This window comes from Lactuca saligna, chromosome 5 (assembly GCF_052625555.1).
Source record: "Lactuca saligna cultivar CGN05327 chromosome 5, ASM5262555v1, whole genome shotgun sequence".
Lineage (NCBI taxonomy): Eukaryota > Viridiplantae > Streptophyta > Magnoliopsida > Asterales > Asteraceae > Lactuca > Lactuca saligna.
The window spans coordinates 9,731,392-9,754,131 of NC_136421.1; the positions used below are offsets into that span (position 1 = coordinate 9,731,392).

General features: G+C 36.1%; 1 protein-coding gene and 1 pseudogene across 1 annotated transcript; one reads left to right on the forward strand and one right to left on the reverse strand.

Moving 5' to 3' along the window:
- Nucleotides 1-5,976: 5,976 nt before the first annotated feature.
- On the reverse strand, nt 5,977-6,599 carry LOC145048965 (chlorophyll a-b binding protein 3, chloroplastic-like; annotated as a pseudogene).
- Nucleotides 6,600-9,593: 2,994 nt separating this feature from the next.
- Nucleotides 9,594-10,952, forward strand: LOC145045043 (uncharacterized). The gene is made up of 2 exons (XM_078993393.1): nt 9,594-9,902; nt 10,947-10,952. Exons 1-2 carry the CDS (start codon nt 9,594-9,596, stop codon nt 10,950-10,952), a joined length of 315 nt encoding a protein of 104 aa, XP_078849519.1.
- Nucleotides 10,953-22,740: the final 11,788 nt, after the last annotated feature.

Here is a 22,740-nt window from a genome sequence, read left to right on the forward strand (position 1 = left end):
GAATTATTCTATCAAAATGTATAAAACGGTTCTTAGCATAATATTCTTTTAGAATAGATTACTTTTTTCTAGATTTTGATGTTTTTTTTTTTTCTTTTTTAACCTTCTTAGTTTTAATCTTTAAGAAGAAATTTAATTTCTTAAAAACTCATATTTGTTTTTCAGAATTAATACGATTATTGTTTATAGTTGTATTTTTTAATAATTAATGTAATTATGTAAAGAAAAAATATGTTTCATATAAATTCGGTATTCTTTAGAAAAATTTGTTGTTGATAGCTTGTGTTATAGAATTATTAAAGCGTGTTAATTCTCAAAAATATTTTGAATAGAACCATATACTAGAAGAATAAAATCGAACATATCTTTACTTGTTTATGGTTAATATTTGTATCATTCCGATAGAATAAAATCAGATATAATTAAAAGTTACATTAAAATTCAAATTCAAATAATTAAAAAGTTAGAATTCAAAATTAAGATAATCAAATATCTTTCTGAAAATTTCCTTTTTAAAATTTATGTTATCTAATTGTAATGCAAATGTACAATCTTACTCTTCAATTAATTAAATGATATTATTTTATTTTTCTTTAATTTAATAACATAGATAAATCACTTTTTAAAAATAACTAAAACCATTGGTCCACATTCATCCTTACATTCACATAATAAATATCATCTACATTACTTAACTATATATATATATATATATATATATATATATATATATATATATATATATATATATATATATATATATATATATATATATATATACACACTAGCCGTTTATCCGCGCAAAGCGACGAGTGCGGATCAACAAAATGACATAAAAAATTTGTTAAACAAAATAACGAACAGATAGAGATTTCTTATACCTGGGCTAGGATTAAACGTAAAACATTTTTGAACTTATTCGATTTTAATAGAAAGAAAAACAAAGGAGGAGGTAGCGAGCATGAGAGAGAACCAAGGTTTTGCGGTCAATGGCAAGACATTCATGATAGACGAATGCTAAATCAATGTGCCTCTTCTAGTTTATATGAAATGTTTTATAACGTGTACATCGTATTATACCGATTCAAATGGATATGAAGAACACTTGGTCAAACTTTGACCCATTAAAAATTTTATCATCATCCTATTTGACTTTTTCATTATTATTGACAGATTCAATGTTTAACGATTCAATTGGATACGAGGAACACTTGGTCAAAGTTTGGTCAATTCAAAATCTTATCATCATCATCTTATTTGACTTTTTCATAAATGTTGGCCGGATAAGATTTAGTATTTACCAATTCAATTAGATATGAGGAACACTTGGTCAAACTTTGACCCATTCAAAATCTTATCATCATCTTATTTGACTTTTTCATAAATGTTGACCGGATAAGATTTAGTATTTACCGATTCAATTTGATATGAGGAACACTTGGTCAAACTTTAACCCATTCAAAATCTTATCATCATCATCTTATTTGACTTTTTCATATTTAACCAATTCAATTTAAAGATAAGCTTAGAAGACCTATTCAAAATCTGTCTTTGACCGGATAAGATTTATTATTCTCCGATACATAAAATTATTGTATATGATGCTTAAATGCTTGTACCTCTTAAAATTCAGCAAAATCTTGTATATGCTTTTTAAGATATATATATATATATATATATATATATATATATATATATATATATATATATATATATATATATATATATATCGTTGGTTCGTTAAAAAAATATGCATATAAAAAATTTATTGCCTTCCTATCAAAAGTTTTATTTCTTATTTGATTTGGATTATATATATATATATATATATATATATATATATATATATATATATAATCCAAATCAAATAAGAAATAAAACTTTTGGTAGGAAGGTAAGAAATTTTTTATATGCATATTTTTTTAACGAACCAACAAAATGAATCATTAGATAAATTAATGTTACAACCCGAACCTTTTTCCAATCAACAAAAGTCAAATACCGTTAAATAAAATTTTGAATTTTATTTGTTCCGTTAAATTCTTGTGTGTTAGAAAATCATTTAAATTATACAAATAAAATTTATATAAGAGTCGGAACCAAAAACACGTGAAAAACCGGGTTTTCCTTTAAAAATCAGCAAAAATCCCGTCAGCCCTATGTTTACGGCCGAAAACCCTTGGCCGGAAACCTCTGGCCGTAAACCCTGGGTGGTAAACCGTTTACAGCCGAGAACTTGATTCCGACTGCAAACTTAACCGGTATAAAGGTTTTTCCCGGAGAGATTCTTCATTTCTCATCTTTTTCACCCAAAAACTCTCTCAAATCTCTCTCAAGAACCTCCCAAGAATATTCAAATCATCAAGATCAAACCTTCAAATCTTCAATTTTTTCACCAAGAACAACCTTCAAATCTTCAAAGGCTGCAAACCGTTCACGGCCGCAAACAGTTCCCTACCGAAAACTCGTTTACGGCCGTAAACATTGTTCACGGTCGTAAACCCGAGATTCCAACCGAAAACAACCTTGGACCATGAACCTTGGCTGAAAACCTACTTTTCTCATTCCAAACAAGTCTCGGTTACATTTCTAAACAAAAAGCAAGTGTTTTCCAACACTATAATTAATGGTTTCACTAATTAAAAATAAAATACAATTATGTGCCTATTTATAATTAGGAAACCGTTAATACCATATACTACAACTTGTCATAACTAACAAATTTAGGTTAGGAAGTTGGCATTTGTACAAAAAAAAAAAAAAAAAACTGCTTGTGTAATCTTCTAACATTTCATTTAGTGAAATTCAAACGTCAATGATATTAAGTTCATACTTGCGTACATTGTCATTCAAGTCGAAGCAACCACGTAAAGACCCAAAAACTCGATCCAATAAACCAAATCCAATTATCTTTGGGCCTTAGCCCAAAAATCCTCAACCCAAAACCTTTATTGGACCAGTATTTCCTTATTGGGCCCTATTGGACCGATAACCTCACATTGGGCCCTAATGTGCCTAAAAACCCCATTTAATTGAGCCAACACCCTCCCTAAAACATTTTGGGTTGTCTTGTGGGCCAAGAACACTCTCCTAATTCGCCCAAATTGAATTATATATATATATATATATATATATATATATATATATATATATATATATATATATATATATATATAATCAAGATCAAATAAGAAGGAAATTTTTGGTAGGAAGGTAAGAAGTTTTTTTTCTACATATTTTTTTCATGAACAAACAAAATGAATCATTAGATGATTCATTTGTAAGATGATTCACAAGAAAAAATTCTCAAAAAAACATCTTGATGATTCATTTATATAATGATTTTGTTGTTATTCACTAAAATTGTCATAAAAAATGAATTTTTTCTTAATTTACTTAAAAATGAATCATAAAGATGTTTTTTTGAGAATTTTTTCTTGTGAATCATCTTACAAATGAATCATCTAGTGATTCATTTTTTTTGTTCGTCAAAAAAATATGTAGAAAAAAAAAACTTCTTACTTTCCTACCAAAAAAAATTTCTTACCGGATCTATATATTTATCTTGGCTAGACCTGGTAAACGTGTCATGTCGTGTCGGGTTCGTGTCGTGTCAAGACATTAAACGGGTTGAAAGGGTTTGATCCTAACCCGACCCGTTTAATTATCGTGTCGTGCCGTGTCAACCCGTTTATTTCCGTGTCGATTTCGTGTCGGGTTTCAGGTTAAGGTTTAGATCTTGTAATTATGTTGTGTCATGTCGGGTTGAAATATTTTAAAGGTTAGAAAGTAGGAGTTGTGGAGGCAAGAAGAAAAAAGTGAAGCACTAGAGTTATGAGATTGAATGACAAAATTTATAGTAAGTTTAGAAGGGAAAATGAAAAGAGTTAAAGTTGGGGAGGGAAAGGGATAGGTGGTAAGGATGACTAAAATTAAGTAACTTTGAAAATTTAAATATTACTTCTAAGTTTGGAATATTACTTCTAAGTTTGGTCCACTACAAGTCTATAATATATGATATATTTATAAAAATATGAAATTTATAATAAAGAATATATAATTAAACGGGTCATATTCGAGTCACCTTCGAGTTGAAAGTCTTGACCCTAATTCTACCCGTTTAATTATCGTGTCGTGTCGTGTCAACCCGTTTACATAAACGTGTCAAAATCTCTGACCCTAACCTGCTAATTTCATGTCGGGTTCGTATCGGGTTTTCGTATCGTGTCATTTTTTGTTAGATGTAATCTTGGCCGAGACATCCTCTTCATTTCTTCACTTCAAATTCCCTTCAAACACTCTCTTATGTTCCCTCTCAAGCACATTGATCTATCTCTTGCAATTTCTGTGATCTTAGTGTACTGATATAATGTACCAAAAAAAAACTTTAAAAACCAACATGTAGAGTGACAATCCCTTGTCATATTAGTAAATACTTTTTCCAATAACCATTATTCGGTTAAAATCTCAATAGATATTAAGATAAATAGAATAAAATAAAAGTACATCATTCGTATTACTGTATATAAATTGGCGCAAGAATTTTCTTTTTTGCCTATTTTAGACATCGGCAGTGTACTACACTGCTACCACACGTTTCGGTGAGCGATAAAACCATGGTCACAAAATCCGTCAACAAAAAGCCCCTGTTTCCTCACTATCGCTCTCCCCCTATAAATTCGGCATCCAGTATTTAATTTATCATTAAGTAGATCCACCACAATCAACGATAATCAGCTATAAACTGAACCGATCTTCCCCTGAGTTCTTCATAATTCATATACAATTAAAGCGATCGACAGATTAGGAATGTGCGGTGGCAGTAAGCACGATCACGGCAGGTGTAGATACGAAGCTGCGTTCCACGCCTTTCAGATGCAAAAGCAGCAGCTACATACCCCGTCAGCAGATGTTAAGCGAGATGGTCTAAGACGATATTCCGGCGAGATGCAGCCGGAAACGAAGGATCGGAAGCGAATCAGGGAACTGGTGAAGGCGGAGAAGGTGCTCCACTTGATTTTGTGGGGACCTAACTCCTAAGTCATGATTTCTTATCAGCTTATTATGCGTTTGATCGGGATTATTAGCCGACTTTACTAGTATATAAATTTGGTAGAAATTAAGGAAAGTTGTATTTCAATGAACAATATAATGATATATGCATATAAAAAAGACGATAGGGGCATGTCATATATGTGTATTTCGCAAAGGATATTTTGAAATAAGATAAATTATTGACTATCATCACAAACTCGACTTGTTGTTTTTTTTTTTTTTAATTTTCATTTCAACATTAAAGTTTCGTATCATGAAGCACAAATACTTAATATACAGATGTGTAGCAACTAACTGTTGACATAACTCTAAAACAGCACAAATAGAAAATAAGGGTTAGAGATAGTGGTTCTATAAATAATTGCTTATGGAAATCATATATGGAAAAATAGAAAAATAATGGTTAAAAGAATTGAATTTTTTTGTTAAAAATAGATATTTCTTTAAAAACATTAAGTTGAATAGGTTGCCTTATCTGGGTTGAGCTCCAAACTTTTGGATTTTGGTCGTGAACCTTGACTCATAGCTAACCATGTTATAGGAATGAGTCTGTTATGGATTATGGGCTAATAACTATATCATGTTCAATGCCATTATTTCAAACATAATCTGGTTGTTATTAATTTATCTATTAAGCGATGAATTATTTTGATTTCTGGTGCGAGTAATGGGAACGATTAGTTATTCTTTATATTTTCAAAATAATCATTATATAAGATTAGATGCATCTATTTTGGTTCATGATAACTTTACAATTAGAATAAGAGCACAAAAAAGATATTTGTATGTTTAAAATATGAACTCTAATCAAACAATTAATATTTTTAAAATTAAGAAATTCTAAAATATTAACAATCTCTAATATTTTTTTATCTCAATAAAACATTTTATAACGCATTTAATTAGTATAGAACAATCATATTTTGTGACAAAACACTCATTTCATATGTGTCAACAAATCTCAACATAAACAACAATAATATACACTTTTTCTTCATCAAACTGATAGTTTACAAGAAAATTCAAGGAGCCACAAAAACTTATGAACCAGGGGCGAACTTGGTGGCATAGACCCATGCATTGTTAGCCACAGGGTCATCCAAATGGTCCAAAAGGTTTTCCAATGGTCCTTTCCCTGTTACAATTGCTTGAACAAAAAACCCAAACATTGAAAACATTGCTAGTCTTCCATTCTTGATTTCCTTCACTTTCAACTCAGCAAATGTAACCGGGTCGTCAGCAAGTCCCAACGGGTCAAAATACTGACCTCCCGGGTACAAGTTGTTACCATCTCCAACACCATCGAGCCCGTTGATACGGAACCCTTCAACTAGGCCCATTAGGACCACTTAAAAACCAAGTACTGCTAGTATGCTTTGTGCGTGGACCAGGTTAGGGTTGCCCAAGTAGTCTAGCCCACCTTCTGAGAAGATTTGGGATCCGGCTTTGAACCAAACAGGCTCCTTGAAATCCACTTTGACCCGTTTTGCAAGGACTTCGGGCGTGATGGAGCCCAGTGCTCCAAGCATTGCCCATCGCCCATGGATCACTTCAAGAGCCCGGTTTTTAGCGAATGCCTCGGGATCAGCAGACAAACCAACTGTATCCCAACCATAGTCGCCCGGGAAATGGGATCAGATCACCGTGGACTTTATCACCAAGTTATCAAGTACGGTCAAGGGACTTGATGCTATTTGGGTTATTATGGATCGTTTGGCCAAGAGTGTTCATTTCCTTGCTATTCAGGAGATCCCGTCGGCCAAGAAATTGGTTGACATCGATGTTTGAGAGGTTGTGGCTCACTACGGGGACCCTACTTCTATAGTCTCAGATCGAGACGTTCGGTTTACTTCCAGGTTTTGGAAGAGGTTCCATGAGGATTTGGGAACCAGACTCATTTCAGTACGGCATACCATCCGCAGACAGATGGCCATAGTAAGAGGACTATTCAGACTCTCGAGGATATGTTGAGAACCTGCATCATTGATTTTGGTGGGAGTTGGGACTCATGCCTTCTATTGGCAGAGAGTCGTGGGGAGCACGAAGATGTTCCTCAAGACGACTGAGCTTATTCAACAAGTTAGACAAATATTGTTGATGGCTCAAAATCGGCGGAAGAGCTATCCAGACCTGATGCCGTTCAGAGTTGGAGTTTAGGTAAAAGATTTGGTACTTATGAAAATATCCCCTTGGAAGGTTATCATTCCTTTTAGTAAGCCGAGAAATCTAGGCCCGACGTTTATCGGTTCGTTCCGAGTTATGGCTAAAGTGGGCAAAGTGGCCTACCGATTGGACCTACCGGATGAGCTCGGTCAGATCCATAGCAATTTCCATGTTTTGCAATTGAGGAAATGTATGACCGATAAGTGCGTTGTTGTCCCTTTAGATGATATTCAAGTTGATCATCTTCTGACTTATATTGAGCGACCAATGGTGATTCGTGATAGGAAGACGAAGGCCTTGCGCAACAAGGTGGTGCTCTTGGTTAAGGTGTAGTGGCAACACCAAAAAGGCTAAGAGTGGACTTGGGAGCCCAAGGTGGAGATGTGTGAGCACTACCCATATCTATTTTCAGTTGAAGATTTCGAGGGCGAAATCTAATTCAAGTGGGGAAGAATTGTAACATCTTTCCAAGTAAATGATTTATTTATGTTTTAGAAAATAAAGAAGTAAAATGTGGGTTTTTATGATGAACACGACGTGGTCAAGGACTTATGAGACACACATCATCTTTACGCAGCACGACGTGGCAAATGTGTGACCATGATGTAGTGGCCGCAAGAGTGAAAACCCTAATTTTATGTGTTTTGTACCTTATTTAAGGGATGTGATGGCTAGGTATTTCACATCCTCAACCTCTATCACCTCTCATCAGCCTTGAAGTTGGCAACTTTATGGGTCCTTCAGGTTCCTTTTGATAGGTTTTGGGTAAAACAAATAAACTAGAAAAACAATTCCTAAGTTCACATGCAACCTACTTTGGATCTATGTTTTAACTATTGAACATATAACTTTGAATTGTAAAACAAGAACCCTAAGAAAGGAGGCTATTTTCTAAATCAACCAATTAAGGTTTTAGAGTTACATACCTTTCAATTGATATAGTAAACAATTGGTAGTCCTTTGATCTTGATCTTTTTGGAAGCTTAGCACCACAAATGGAATGCCTCTAATGGAATCACACCCAAGAGCTAGCAAGAAGGAAACTTATGAGGAGAGAGGCTAGGGTATGTAATTAATATATTATAAATATAATATATTAATTGAGGAATCATATTATTTAATTAGTATTGATCAAGAATTAATTTAGTGATCAAAAGAAACTAATTAAATTGATACATATGGATTAGGCTAATGATCCATAATTGATTTGTGATGGGCTTATGGGTTAGTCCATGAAGTGGTTATCCAAATCAAATGGGTAGATCATAAGCTTATGGGTATAGATTAGAGTTACACATGACCCTTGATATTATATATATATAAGCTAAAATTGGTTACATATACACACACATACACCACTTGTACTTCGAAGAGTAAGAATCGATTTTAGAGTCTCCATAACCTCTCCATATTCATGCTAATTGTTCTTGGTGTTTTGTGAAATAGAGTAAATTACACGAATGATCCCTATGGTTTGGGGTAATTTATATGTTTGGTCACTAACTTATTTTTTTTAACTCGGAAGGTCCATGATGTTTGTTTTTGTAACACGATTTGTCATATCTTACCTAAATAGATTATTTTGCCATTGATTTTTTAATTTATTTAAATAAACACACCCCAACCCCACTTCCACATCACCTTACCTTACCTATCACATCTTATTTAAATAAATAAATCAAGGGCAAAATAATCTTTTTAGATAAGATAGGAACCAAGCGCACAACAAAAACAAATTGTAGGAACCTTCCGAATTAAAAAAATAAGATAGAGACCAAACGTGCAAATTACCTAAAACCATATGAACCATTCGTGTAATTTACTCTACTTCACTAAAAAAATAATTTTATTATCTCACAAAATTAGAAGGTATGAAATGAACCTAAATTAATATATTAAATCAAATGTCGTAGTTTTTTAAAACTAAAAGAATTTGAAAAAAAAAAAAATATATATATATATATATATATATATATATATATATATATATATATATATATATATATATATATTTTATGGTATTAAATGATTATTAAATAATAAGCTTAGATTTTACGAAGATATTTGCAAAAAAGTTTTTTTTTTTTTCTTTTTTTATTATTAATATTTTTGCCTAAAACCTTCTTACATTAACACGCGGAAAGCGAGCCTTTAATCCGCTTCCCTTGTGCTGGTACAACTTAAAACCAGCGGCTTCCATTGATTTACCCGCATCCTGTTTCTGGCATGTCGTCGAACAGAAGAACAGCTCCCATATTTATACCGCATACCTCCAACCCCCAAATCAACAAGCTACCAAATCACCTTCTAAATCCAATCTGATTTTCTATTAAAAAAACTTACAATACCAGAAGAAGATCTTAGAAGAATCGAAGATGAGCAGTGGGGCTGCGATAAAAGCTTGGTTAGTGGTGGCAAGCATCGGTACAGTTGAGGCGCTGAAAGATCAAGGTGTAGCAAGATGGAACGGCCCTCTCAAGGCACTTCACCATCATGTGAAAACGAAGATTCTTTCTTCTTATAACAAATTGATTTCTGATGGCTCTATCAGATCCCTGTTTGTTGGTGCGGAGTCGTCTTCTTCTTTGTCCGCGGTAGAAGCGGCTGGTAAATACGGTTCGAAGAAAACAAAAGCAGAACGAATGAAGAAGGTTATGGATATGAACTGTTTTGGCCCGAATACTGTTAGATTTTAGAAAAAGATAGAAGATGAAAATAAGTACTACCATAATGGAGTATTTGTAGAGATGCCTCTGTATTTGTAATACATTCATTATACATGCAATATTTTGAATCTCAATCTTTGGTGAATGGCGATATATTTTGAATCTCAACGAGTCTTTTGTTTGATAACTGATTACAAATTCAGATACCCTTTTACCAATTTCTAAAAATTGTCCAAAAAGAAGGAATTTTGTTCCTTGGTGTGGTTTTAAAGTTAACTAGTGAAGGTTCTAACCTACGGTTTTATTTAGGACTGAATATCATTATAACGTTTCCAAATTCCAAAGGGCAATTGAACATTGAAATTTAATTTAAGAGACTAATAAAGGGAGAATGCATTATAAAGGAATCAAAACAATGAAAAAAATGATGTTTTTTCTCCCAATTCCACCATTACATTGCAGCAAATTCCCCATAATCAATTTGTCCACCCTACAACAATGGACAAATAGGAATTACCAAAACACCCTTCTATGATTTGTAATTCATCTACACTACCATAAGTAAAAATATGCCACATCAATTGAGCATTTGAAAAAAAAAAGAGAGAAGTAATTTAATAAAAAGGCCACCACTCAAATGTCTGAATAACATTGATTGTGATTAGTCCACTTTGAACATAGTATCCATGAATCTATGGGGCATAGAGGTTAAATTATAAATTTCAACAAAATAACATTTTCGCAAAAAGGGAGCACACGTGTTAAAATTTGAAATTATAGCTATTGATGGAGTAGTTAGTTTCACATTATCAGAAATTATTAAGGAAAGAACCTTGGTGTTTATTTACCGAGAAAATGACAAAAATAGCCATTTACACTAATGACATTACAAAAATAGCTAAAAAATATCGAAATTACAAAATTAGCCAACGATTTCGCAGATGGAGATCCTCCATCTGCGAAATCAGCATCTCATCTGCGAATGTACAAGCACCTAAAGCACAGCTTGTATATTCGCAAGTGTTTTTTTTTTTTTTTTTAAATTTTTTTGTGTATATATAGGGGTAATTTCGCAGATGGAGAAGGTCCATCTGCGAAATACTCTCACTCTATCTACGAAATGGTGATTTTTTTTGTCTTTTTTTTTATATAGTTTGACTATGAAATGAATTGGTTTGATTACGAAATCATGTTGCTATATAAAAAGTTTTGTAGAAACTAAAAAAAAAATGATAGTAAAAATATGCCACATCAATTGAGCATTTAAAAAAAAACATTTGAAAAAAAAAAAGAGAGAGAGAAGTAAGTTAATAAAAAGGCCACCACTCAAATGTCTGAATAACATTGATTGTGATTAGGCTAGCATCCACTTTGAGCATAGTATCCATGAATCTATGGGGGCATAGAGGTTAAATTATAAATTTCAACAAAAGAACATTTTCGCAAAAAGGGAGCACACGTGTTAAAATTTGAAATTATAGCTATTGATGGAATAGTTAGTTTCACATTATCAGAAATTATGAAGGAAAGAACCTTGGTGTTTATTTACCTCATAGACACAATGGTGCAACTAACTAAACAAAGGTCAATTTCACAGGTATTAACAGTTACATTGTGACAACCCGAAATTTCCATTCTAAATCAAACCACTTCAATCCAATAGAAGTAGAGCAGTTACAATGAAAATTCAGACTTAGAATATAAGTTTGGCAGTTTTAGGGTTTTACACCAAAAAGGGGTATTAGGAGAGTGGTTGCACTAGGATTTTGTGCAACACTGTAAATTCCATTATCCTAGAATCATTAGAATCCATTCCGAGATAGGAAATATTTTCTGCCAAAAATCTCAGGACTATAAATAGAATTCTGAACCAAATAGGTTCATTAGTTGAATTCCATTTAGAGAAAAGCCCATTTCTCTCTCACGGATCTTCGGGTTTTCATCCCAGATTGTGAGTCTACTTCCCTAGATGTGTTTTAATACTTGTTATATGCTTTATAACATTGTTACATGTCCAAAATCATCCAAGATCACAACACTTTTGGAGTTTACGGCCAAGGATTTCTTGGGCCGTAAACCCCATTTCCAAGGGACAAAGGTGCCCTAGCTCACCCCTAAAGCTTAAGGACTTTAACCCTCATATGCTTGTGACTATTTTAGACATCAAAACACTTCAAAATCATAAGTTTATAGGAGTTTACGGCCAAGAACATTTCTTGGGCCGTAAACCCCTTTTCCAAGGGCTAAAAGTGCTCTAATCACCCCCAAAGACTTGGACTTCATGTTAGACAAATACCTTAAAGTGTTTAGGACCTAGAAAACTCATGAAAAGCTCAAGTGTTGAAGAGTTTACGGCCAAGAGTATTTCTTGGGCCGTAAACTCCCATAAAGGGGTCAAATGACACCCTAAACACTTCCTAAGGCCAAGAGACTTTTAGGGCAAGTACATAGATGAGTTTTGGACTAGTTAAAATTCTTAGAACCTCATGTGTGAGGGAGTTTACGGCCCAAAGAGTTCTATGGCCGTAAACTCCATCAAATGGTCCCTTTTAGTGCCATAAATCTTCCTTAATCCAAGTATTGAAGCCTAGACTTGTTCCTAGATATATTAGAGACTTGAAAGGACAATAAGAACCCTCCCAAGGGAGTTTACGGCCGTAAACTCCAAGGGAAAAGGGTCTTTGGGCCGTAAACTCCCCTTAGGAGTCAATATGGTACCTTAAACTCTTATCTAGCCTTGAAGCAATTCCCCTCTAAGATTGTAGTACTTCTAAACTCCATTTCAGGACTTGGTTGAGAGCTTACGGCCAGGAGCTTACTCCCCTGGGCCGTAAACTCTAATAAATATGGTCTTTTGACCTTAAACTTCCATTAGGGGTATTGCACTTCTTTGTTGCAACCCATTAGCCTCCTAGCACTTGACCAAAAGTGTTGTCCTCGCACTTAAATGTTATTACTTGTATAATTAGTGTTATAATCACTAATTATTTATATACATATGTCTTCATATGAAATTAGGATCATTGTGTGTGTCTAAGTCTCCACTTGACACCAAAGCACTTGTCCGATCCTTCCGTACGATAACAGCCCGTTCAATTCCAGTCACTTACCGCAGGTGAGTTCATACCCCTTAACTAATGTTTTAAACTATTTTAAATGTTTTATGGGGGGGGGGGATACAAGTAGAATCATTCTACTTGTTATGTCAATCACATGTGATTAGTAAGTAGGATTATATTACTTATTTCATCAATCACATGTGATTAATATACAGCATTCAAAAGATTTGGCTACTCATTAGCCGTTTTACCAAACAGTTTCCTTCAAATGATTTTTAGAAACATTTTATATGTTTCAAACTACTTTTTACACTGTAGCTCTTACTTTGTTTATCATATATTTCAAACTTATTTACAACTGTGTTTCAAACAAATGTTCCTTGTACTTATATTGTTTTATCAAACTTATGCCTTCAAATTGTTTTATAGATTGACACCAAGTCGATCTTTTCTTAAAATAATACTTATATTTCAAATGTCTTACAAATCTTATTTATGCTTTTATATTATAAATTGCATGCCTCTATATGTATACTTATATAAGAAATGTTTAAAAGACTTAGGAAGACTATCCACCCTATTTCCTTTTCGCGCCTTGAGATGTGGTCTGGTGGGATTTTGGGTATTCGTCCGAAGGTCGTTTAAATATTAGTTATATATCATGTACACATATATAGTCATAAAAGGTCCTTCCAGTTCATCCTATGCCCTTGGGTAGCAAGGGTATACATCCATGTCCATACGTACACTTAGATTACTAGAAAGCTACCATATGGGTAGTTCCGGAAGATACTAGAACCATTGCTAGAACGCGATATCATTCAATGAGTCAGTTCATTCATGAGTCAATACTTTCTAGAACTTTTCAGTACATTACATATACAGCTATACTAGGACGAGAACATATACAACTATACTAGAATGATTACATTACTATACTTGCTAGATAGAGAGAACACACATTACAGCTAGCACACGTAGAACATTACAGTACACTACTGTACTATTACATGATCGCTCTTACTTGAGTACAATACATGATCACACTTACATATACATAGCACAGACGTCATTAGGTGCTATAGCACGGAACCAGTTCAGGATCTAACTGTACTGATGAATCACACCACAATTGTGATAGTTATATTGAGTATACATGATCATTCGGTAATGTGGATGCTCACGGCTTGCGTTCATGCAGGGGTCGTGGGTAGGTCCCAAAATCCCTTTGATAGGGGAGCGTATAGTCTGGGATCTAGACATCACATTATACCTTATCCCTCAAATAAGGCAGTTGAGTACCGATGTAGTTATTTTTATTAAATACTACAGTACTTGGAAGTATTACCCTAGATTTAAGGTAATAAGTACGGTTGTAGTTGGACACTACACCATAGTACTACATTGATTTTCCATTACATATTTTTAGTGATAACCTCACTTAAACATTATTGTACAAACTATATTTTTGAATAATGATAGTTATACTTTGGAAAATACATCCTCTTACAAGAGACACACACATTCAGAACAGTTAGGTCTTGGTAGAAGACTACATTCAGAACAGTTAGGTCTTGGTAGAAGACTCCTTTTGTTATTAATAGGAATCATAGGGATTCTAGGGTTTTTCAAACACTTACAGTTCATATACACTTTCAATACTTTTAAGTACATATACTTACATTTTCTCACATATAAATTAAGACACTAAATACTTATGATCTCACCAGCTTTAAAGCTGATACTCGCTTTCAAAATTACTTGTATCCTCAGGTCATCATAGACAGGTACCGATGCAAGGAGAAAGGAAGATGGAGCTTGTTCAAGACTTATCTTTCATTTTGATTTATGCTTTAGTGTTTATCAAAATTTGACAGAACACATTTGTATAATAATTATATTATTAATGCAATGGATGATGTTTTTGCTTGTTTACTACTTTACATTGTTGTTGATATTATACATGACGTCCTCCGCCCCAGAACGTTTCCGCCGTTCCTGGTTTTGGGGTGTGACAGATTGGTATCAGAGCATTGTTTATAGTGAATTAAGTATATCAACCCATAAAAGATATACTAACTATAAATACATAAGGGATTAAAAATACTCTGACCAAGAGTTTATACTTTAAATAGTAAAATATTTAAGTAGGTATACGTGCTGCATTCATACTAAAATCAGTGTCACTAGGACAATACAAAAGAATTACGATTGTTGGACAACACAAGTGGGCTTAGAGACATATGGTCAAAACTGGGAAGATATAGCCTGATCGCCTATATTATCCGAGGGTTGACTAGCATGTGCCTAAGTTTAAGTGTGTGGTTGCAACAATGCTAAAATCTTACCAACCCTACCACAATGAGAACAATAGAACCTAACAATAAATTTAAAATACTATAGGTGTATTTTGGTGTTACTATGAGTACTTTATACTTGAGAATTAAAACGGGATCTTCATTACTAAGTTGATAGTTGCTAAGTGGATACACTAAGGCTACATGTAATTAGGATGTTATAGACTTAGAATCTGTGATAATTTTTCCTTACCCCTATTCTGTGTGAATTTGGAATTAAGGTCACTTATTCGAAGGTCTATCCTATTTAGATTACACATAGCTGGTATGCACTTCACAAATAGCGATGTAACTGATGAAGATTTTCTAAATAATTATCTAGATAGTTCGTCTAATAATTATTCTCTTACCCTAAATTCTCGCATAGAAAACATGACTAGACTCCATCCCCTCGACAACCAGTACCTTCCGAATGAAGTCATAGCTGGTTGGTTTGGAGAATAACCAGAGAATGATCATCTTGTTCTCCTTGAATGATCACCATGATGAAGACCTTTCGTCTGATGCTAACTCCGAACCAGAGTTTGAGAACCTACCCCGAGCAGCTCCCTTTCCAATTCCTAACCCTCGTCCGGCTTTTCATAGCCCGACCCTGAGTGAGTGGAATGCTTGGAAACAAGGAGCCAAGGATAAGATCAGCCTATGCTATTTGATGGCAACCGAAGCTTTTACGATTTGAGCAATGAGGGCTTAGCAGATATAGTCTTGCCAATCTTGGTCCGCAGAGTGGCCCAAAATGAGATTCAAGGCAGGACAGCCCTACATCAGATTACAGAAGTAGTCGCCTATGCTAAAATGCATACCCTCCACACCATCCATCTAGAAGATGCACATGAGAGATCAGAGAGAAACCATGAAATCCTTCTGCAAGCACTGGCTGAATCACGAGCCGGAGTCATAGAGCTCCGGGTACGCCATATGGTGTGCGAAAGACACCTACTTGACATGAAACGTCAAATGGTTGAACTACGAGTTCACCAGAGGAATGACCGTCGCCAGTAGTAGACGCTTTACTTTATTTCCCTTATACCAAGGAATCGTATATTTCTGTCTATGCCGGATGTGGCATTTTCTATGAAATTATCTTGTACCGTAAGTACTTTAGTTAGGTCTTTATGCTGTCAGGAACTATCTTTAGTTTATATGATGTAAGACCTTTCCAAGTTCATTTTCCAGAATCTTTACATCGTGAATATCACAGATATTGACAGCCGGCTAACTTCTGTGTCATTCTTCATTCGAGTACTCTTGTCATTCATTCATAAGAGTCCATCTGAATCATGCTTTAGTCAAATCATTGGGCTATAGCGACTTATCTCCGGAGACATTTCCACGTCTCTTTCAGTGGTTGGATCTTGTTATTCATTAACCCACTATACCTCAGCTCGAACGACAACCATCTTGAGACCATTTTACGAACTTACTTCCACCCGTGACTAGGACTGCATCATGGGGATGTAGGTCCAACTTTCGAGAACATACTTCTACTCTTTACATGAACAATCTAAGTACATCAGGGTCAACCAAAGTTGCTCACAAATCCTTATCTTTCGTATTACAGAATCATGTCGTCATCCGGAAACAACCAGCCAAGCAACGAGACCTCTACTTTTTCGATGGATGCCGCTACCTTTCAAACGACATTAACAGCTGCTGTAGTGGTTGCCGTAACCGCGGTTCTTACGCACCATAGCGCTAACAACACAATCAATGCTACTGATGGGAATGAAGTTTCCAATCGTGGTATCCATCCAGGAAGTCACCAAACGGTAACGGCCTCAGGCCCGCAAAGCCAAAAACCAAAGAACAAGAAACGGAAGCGTCAAACTCAGAAAGAACGCAAGAAACCCCAAAAACTTTCCATGCAACAACAGCAAGCGAAAACCTCTGCCATCCCAGTACCGAGCAGACCATACAAAGGAACACTCCCGAAGTGCGACCGGTGCAATTACCACCACGAGGGAATCTGCCGAGCCTTGCAATGCAAAAATTGCAACAAAATGGGGCACACCAAACGTTACTGTAGGAGACTATCAAAACCGGTCAACAATTCGCCCAACGTCGATGGAAACCAGACTTGCTATCATTGTGGAGAGTTTGGGCACTATAAGAGAGATTGCCCGAAAAAGGAAGGAACCCGCGTCTCCCTAACTCATACTCGACACTTCACTTCCTCCACTGACGTGGGTACTGTCCAGATATGTCACCAATGCGGTGAAATTGGACATCTCCAGAAGGATTGCCCGATAATGCAGAACTCTGGCGCAGACGGGAAGATTCTCATGATCACAGCTGCAGGAGGGCCTGCTCTGGAACCACGTTATATATAAATTAGGCGTTTCGTTGTAACAGACTTATAAAATATCTAGAACTAGTGCAACTAGAGTCTTACCTTTTGCGAGATCCTATCTATATAAGGACTCTCGTGCTGCGTATACTTGTCTTTTGTAGTATATCTTATTCGCAGCAATAGTCTTGTGGTAAACCTAAAGTACTGTAACTCTGTTCATGGTTGCACGATTGTGTTTTGTCTATAAATTTTTTATGTTCAAATCTAATGTCTTTAAGTTTCGGTATGATTTCGACATTATCATACGACTCGATTCAATTTGATCCTCACGAAAACAGCTTCATACGTACACCTCTTTCTTCTAGATCACTTTTCCAGCGAAACCGTCACATCAGAACGCCGAGGTACTCATGCCAGGAGTACCTATTAGTTATTTTCTTTCCGAAGAAATCCCCGAAGTACCACTCGTGCAGTACGTCAAGTTTAATCCAGGGATTCATGCGGTTGATCTATCACTGAAGAATGTATGCATAAGAGTGATATATAATCAAGGTTCCACAGGTTTAGAATTGATGATTCCACTTTAAATTCTTTTCCCCGATGGGATGTGAACTTAAAGAAGAACCAGTTATTCGACTACCTTTTCAACCTTAATTATATATGACTCGTATACACGAAAGGGTGACTGTGAAACTAGGTATGAATTCTAATATGAACTTCAGGACGAAGAACTGCCTAAGTACGAGTAATCACATCGTCGTGAGAACAAGCATAGAACCCAGTACGACTCCCGAAAATAGGACGCCCTATAGTTTAAACTGATGGGTTTTGAGCATACTAACACTTCCTAAGTGTACATGCAACCCTAATAACCTTGGATCTATGTTTGTCGAATTTGTCATGCAAAGTTGAATTCCAAGGTTATATTCCTATCTAGCATACATGGGGAACAATTTTAACATAAAGTATAGATAGAATAACTTACCTTGTTGTTGCTTGTGTTCCTTGAAACCTTGTGAGCCTAGCACCTCAAGTGGTGATGCCTCAAATGCTTCACACAACACCAAATGCTCTTGGAAGAACTTATGAGAGAATACACACTCTTCAAAATCGGCCAAGCCCCCTTATTACTTAGTGTAACCGATTTGGGAGGAGATCATATTACTTATATAGTGTTGACACATCTAGGGTTAAACCCTAATGTGTCATGACTCTTCATTTCCATGACCCATGGGTTTGTAACTCCCATGGAGCATCCATGGAGCATCCTATGGGTGGAACCCAACTTGATGATCCATGGAGCCTTTTAGCCTACTATACAAGATATGGATGATTTACTTAATCAACCCATATATTTAATTAGTTATCTTTTGATCACTTAATTAATTCTAAATTAATTCTTGATCAAACTAATCAAATAATATTATTAATATATTAGAACTTATAATATATTAATAATCTCCAAGCGTTATTTCTCTCATTTAGTTTATCCAATTGCATGGTGCCATGCAACCCAAATGGACCATGCCGGGTCGGGTCAAGTACATACCAGAAATAGTTATGGACTTAGACACCTTATCCAACAGTCTCCCACTTGGATAAGTCTAGTAACTATTACTGCAAGTATGACTTCAGGAACCGATCGGCAATCGTAGCTCTTTACAAGGTTTCTCGAAACTTGAGAAGATGATGGTACGCCATTTAAGATAAGTGATCATATAATCCTCTGTTCTAGATATCAGTCGGACAAATACATGGAACAATGTCTTACTTATTGTCCAACATTTGTTTCCCGATTTCCGATTTGTTTGACAAAGAACTTTATTGAACACATCAATTTAGTTCTGACCGGGCCCGGTACATAGGTCAAAACAAAATCATCGAGGGGCCCAGATATCAGCTTCTAATCCAAGAAGGAACAGATAAACTTCGACTCATATGTTTGTTCTACTACTCATTGAATTACACATAAGAGCACGATTTTATAACATCGAGTTACCAATGCGTTTTTCGTACAATCAATGCATAACCAACTCGTAAGTAACAAATCATATCTCTAGGTTTAAAGACTTATATGATATTACCGTCTCACGATCACTCGAGATAGAATTCCATGAAGTGATTCCAGTGAGCGTGGGTTGTATCCAATGCTCAGAACTTATGAGCACTCATGATTGTTGTAGCCTTGTCCCAGACCTCTACAACCAATCATGACAGTCTTGATTCATACCTACTTCTGACATATGACCGACTGTGGAGGTTTGAATAATATGTTAAACCAAACAAAATTATTCTGGAAGTCAAAACATGCAAAAGAAATATAGTAAACGATCGACAAGAGATAGCAACACTTTACTCATAAATAAAACACTTTTATTCATCATCAAATGTCAATTACACTTTACAAATTTCAATATTATCTAACTACTAAATCTAATATCATCCTTCAGCCCTATGCTCCGAGCATGCTGGAGATGCTTAACCCGAGTCAGTCCCTTCGTGAGGGGATCTGCCGGATTCTCATCTGATGATACCCTCTTTGCCACGAGGAGTCCTTCTTTGATCCGATGTCTGATGAAATGGTATTTTCTGTCGATGTGTCTGGATCTCCCGTGATCCCTTGGTTCCTTGGCTAAGGCAACAGCACTTTCACTATCACAGAAAATTTCCATCGGCTCTTTAATAGCTGGTACAACTCCAAGGTCTCCAATGAAGTTCCTCAGCCATAACGCCTCCTTTGCTGCTTCGCTAGCTGCAATATACTCTGATTCACAAGTAGAATCTGCCACTGTCTCTTGCTTGGAACTCTTCCAAGAAATTGCTCCTCCATTTAGGGTAAAGACCCAGCCCGACTGAGAGCGGAAGTTATCCCTATCAGTCTGGAAGCTAGCATCACTATACCCTACAACTCTCAAGTCATCACTCCCACCGAGGGTAAGGACCCAGTCCTTAGTCCTTCGTAGGTACTTGAGAATATTCTTTACCGCAATCCAGTGTGCCTTGCCAGGGTTCCCCTGAAACCTGCTAACCATGCTCAAGGCAAAGGCTACATCAGGTCGAGTACACGTCATAGCATACATGATCGAACCTACAACCGAAGCATAAGGTATTCGACTCATTTCTGCTATCTCAGCCTCAGTGCTAGGGCTTTGTGTCTTACTCAGCTTGGCGCTACTCTGGATGGGCAACTCTCCTTTCTTGGAGTTTTGCATTCTGAATCTCTTCAGAATCTTCTCCAAGTAGGTACTTTGACTAAGTCCAATTAGTCTTTTACTCCGATCTCTCAAGATTCTTATCCCCAAAATATAGGCAGCTTCACCAAGGTCCTTCATAGCGAAACACTTTCCAAGCCAGGACTTTACTTCCTGCAGGGTTGGAATGTCGTTTCCTATGAGTAGTATGTCATCCACATACAATACCAAAAAGCTAACTATACTCCCACTAGCCTTGACATATACACAAGATTCATCTTCACTCCTAGAAAAGCCAAATTCCTTGACCTTTTCATCAAAGCAAAGATTCCATCTGCGAGGTGCTTGCTTTAATCCATAAATGGATTTCTCAAGCTTACACACTCTATTAGGGTACTCGTTACTGACAAAACCCTCTGGCTGACTCATGTAAACATCTTCAGCCAACTTTCCATTAAGGAAAGCGGTTTTGACATCCATTTGCCAAATTTCATAGTCATGAAATGCGGCTATGGCTAACAGAACCCGAATAGACTTAATCTTGGCTACCGGAGAAAAGGTCTCATCATAGTCCACTCCAGGAATTTGAGAGAAGCCCTTTGCAACCAGTCTAGCCTTATAAGTGTGTACTTTACCATCCATGTCGGTCTTCTTCTTGAAGACCCATTTGCACCCTACAGTCTTTCGACCTGGTACATTCTCAACCAAGTTCCAAACTTGATTGTCATACATGGATTGTATCTCGTTATCCATAGCCTCTTTCCATTTGGCAGACTCGGGGCCCGCCATGGCTTCCTCGTAGCTGTTAGGGTCATCTTGACTTACTAGTGTCTCATCACTAATAAGTGTCTCACCTTCTGCAGTAATATGGAATCCATAGTAATGCTCAGGTGCACTCCTAACTCTCGTGGAACGCCTCAGAGGTACAGATTCGTCAATTGGCTCAACAGGAGTTTCCTCCTCAAGTTGAGGGCTAGAGTTTGAAGTTCCTTCACCACTTGACTCTTGAATTTCTTCAAGATCAACTTGCCTCCCACTGTCTCCTTGGCTTATAAACTCTCTTTCTCGAAAGACTCCTCTTCTTGCTACAAAGACCACATTGTCACTAGGTCTGTAGAAGAGGTAACCAAAGGATTGATGTGGGTAGCCGATGAAAATACACCTCTCGCTTCGGGGTTCGAGCTTATCATGAGTCTCGCGTCTCACGAAAGCCTCGCAGCCCCAAATCTTGATGTGGTCTAGTTTAGGTACTTTACCAGTCCACATCTCGTGAGGAGTTTTGGCAACTTTCTTTGTAGGGACTAGATTAAGGATATGGGCGGCAGTCTCTAAGGCATACCCCCAGAATGAGATTGGTAGCGAAGCTCGACTCATCATGGAACGAACCATGTCCAACAAGGTTCAATTACGCCTCTCAGCCACACCATTCAACTGCGGTGTCCTGGGAGGTGTCAATTGTGAGACAATCCCACATTCCTTTAGATAGTCGAGGAACTCTGAACTAAGATACTCACCACCTCGATCGGATCGAAGCATCTTAATGTTCCTGCCCAATTGATTCTCGACTTCCTGTTTAAATTCCTTAAACTTCTCGAAAGTCTCTGACTTATGCTTGATTAAGTAGACATATCCATATCTACTGTAATCATCGATAAAAGTCAAATAATAACGATTAGCATCTCTTGTGGCATGTTTGAATGGTCCACACACATCCGTGTGTATAAGGTCCAACAAACCTTCACCCCTTTCACATGAGCCTGTGAAGGGTGACTTTGTCATTTTTCCAAGTAAGCATGATTCGCAACTATCATTTGACTTTAGGTCAAACGACTCCAAGACTCCATCCTTTTGGAGTTGGCCTATGCGTTTCTTGCTTATATGTCCAAGACGACAATGCCATAATGATGCTTTATCCAAGTTATTATTATTAGTAGAATCAATACACAAAACATTATTTCC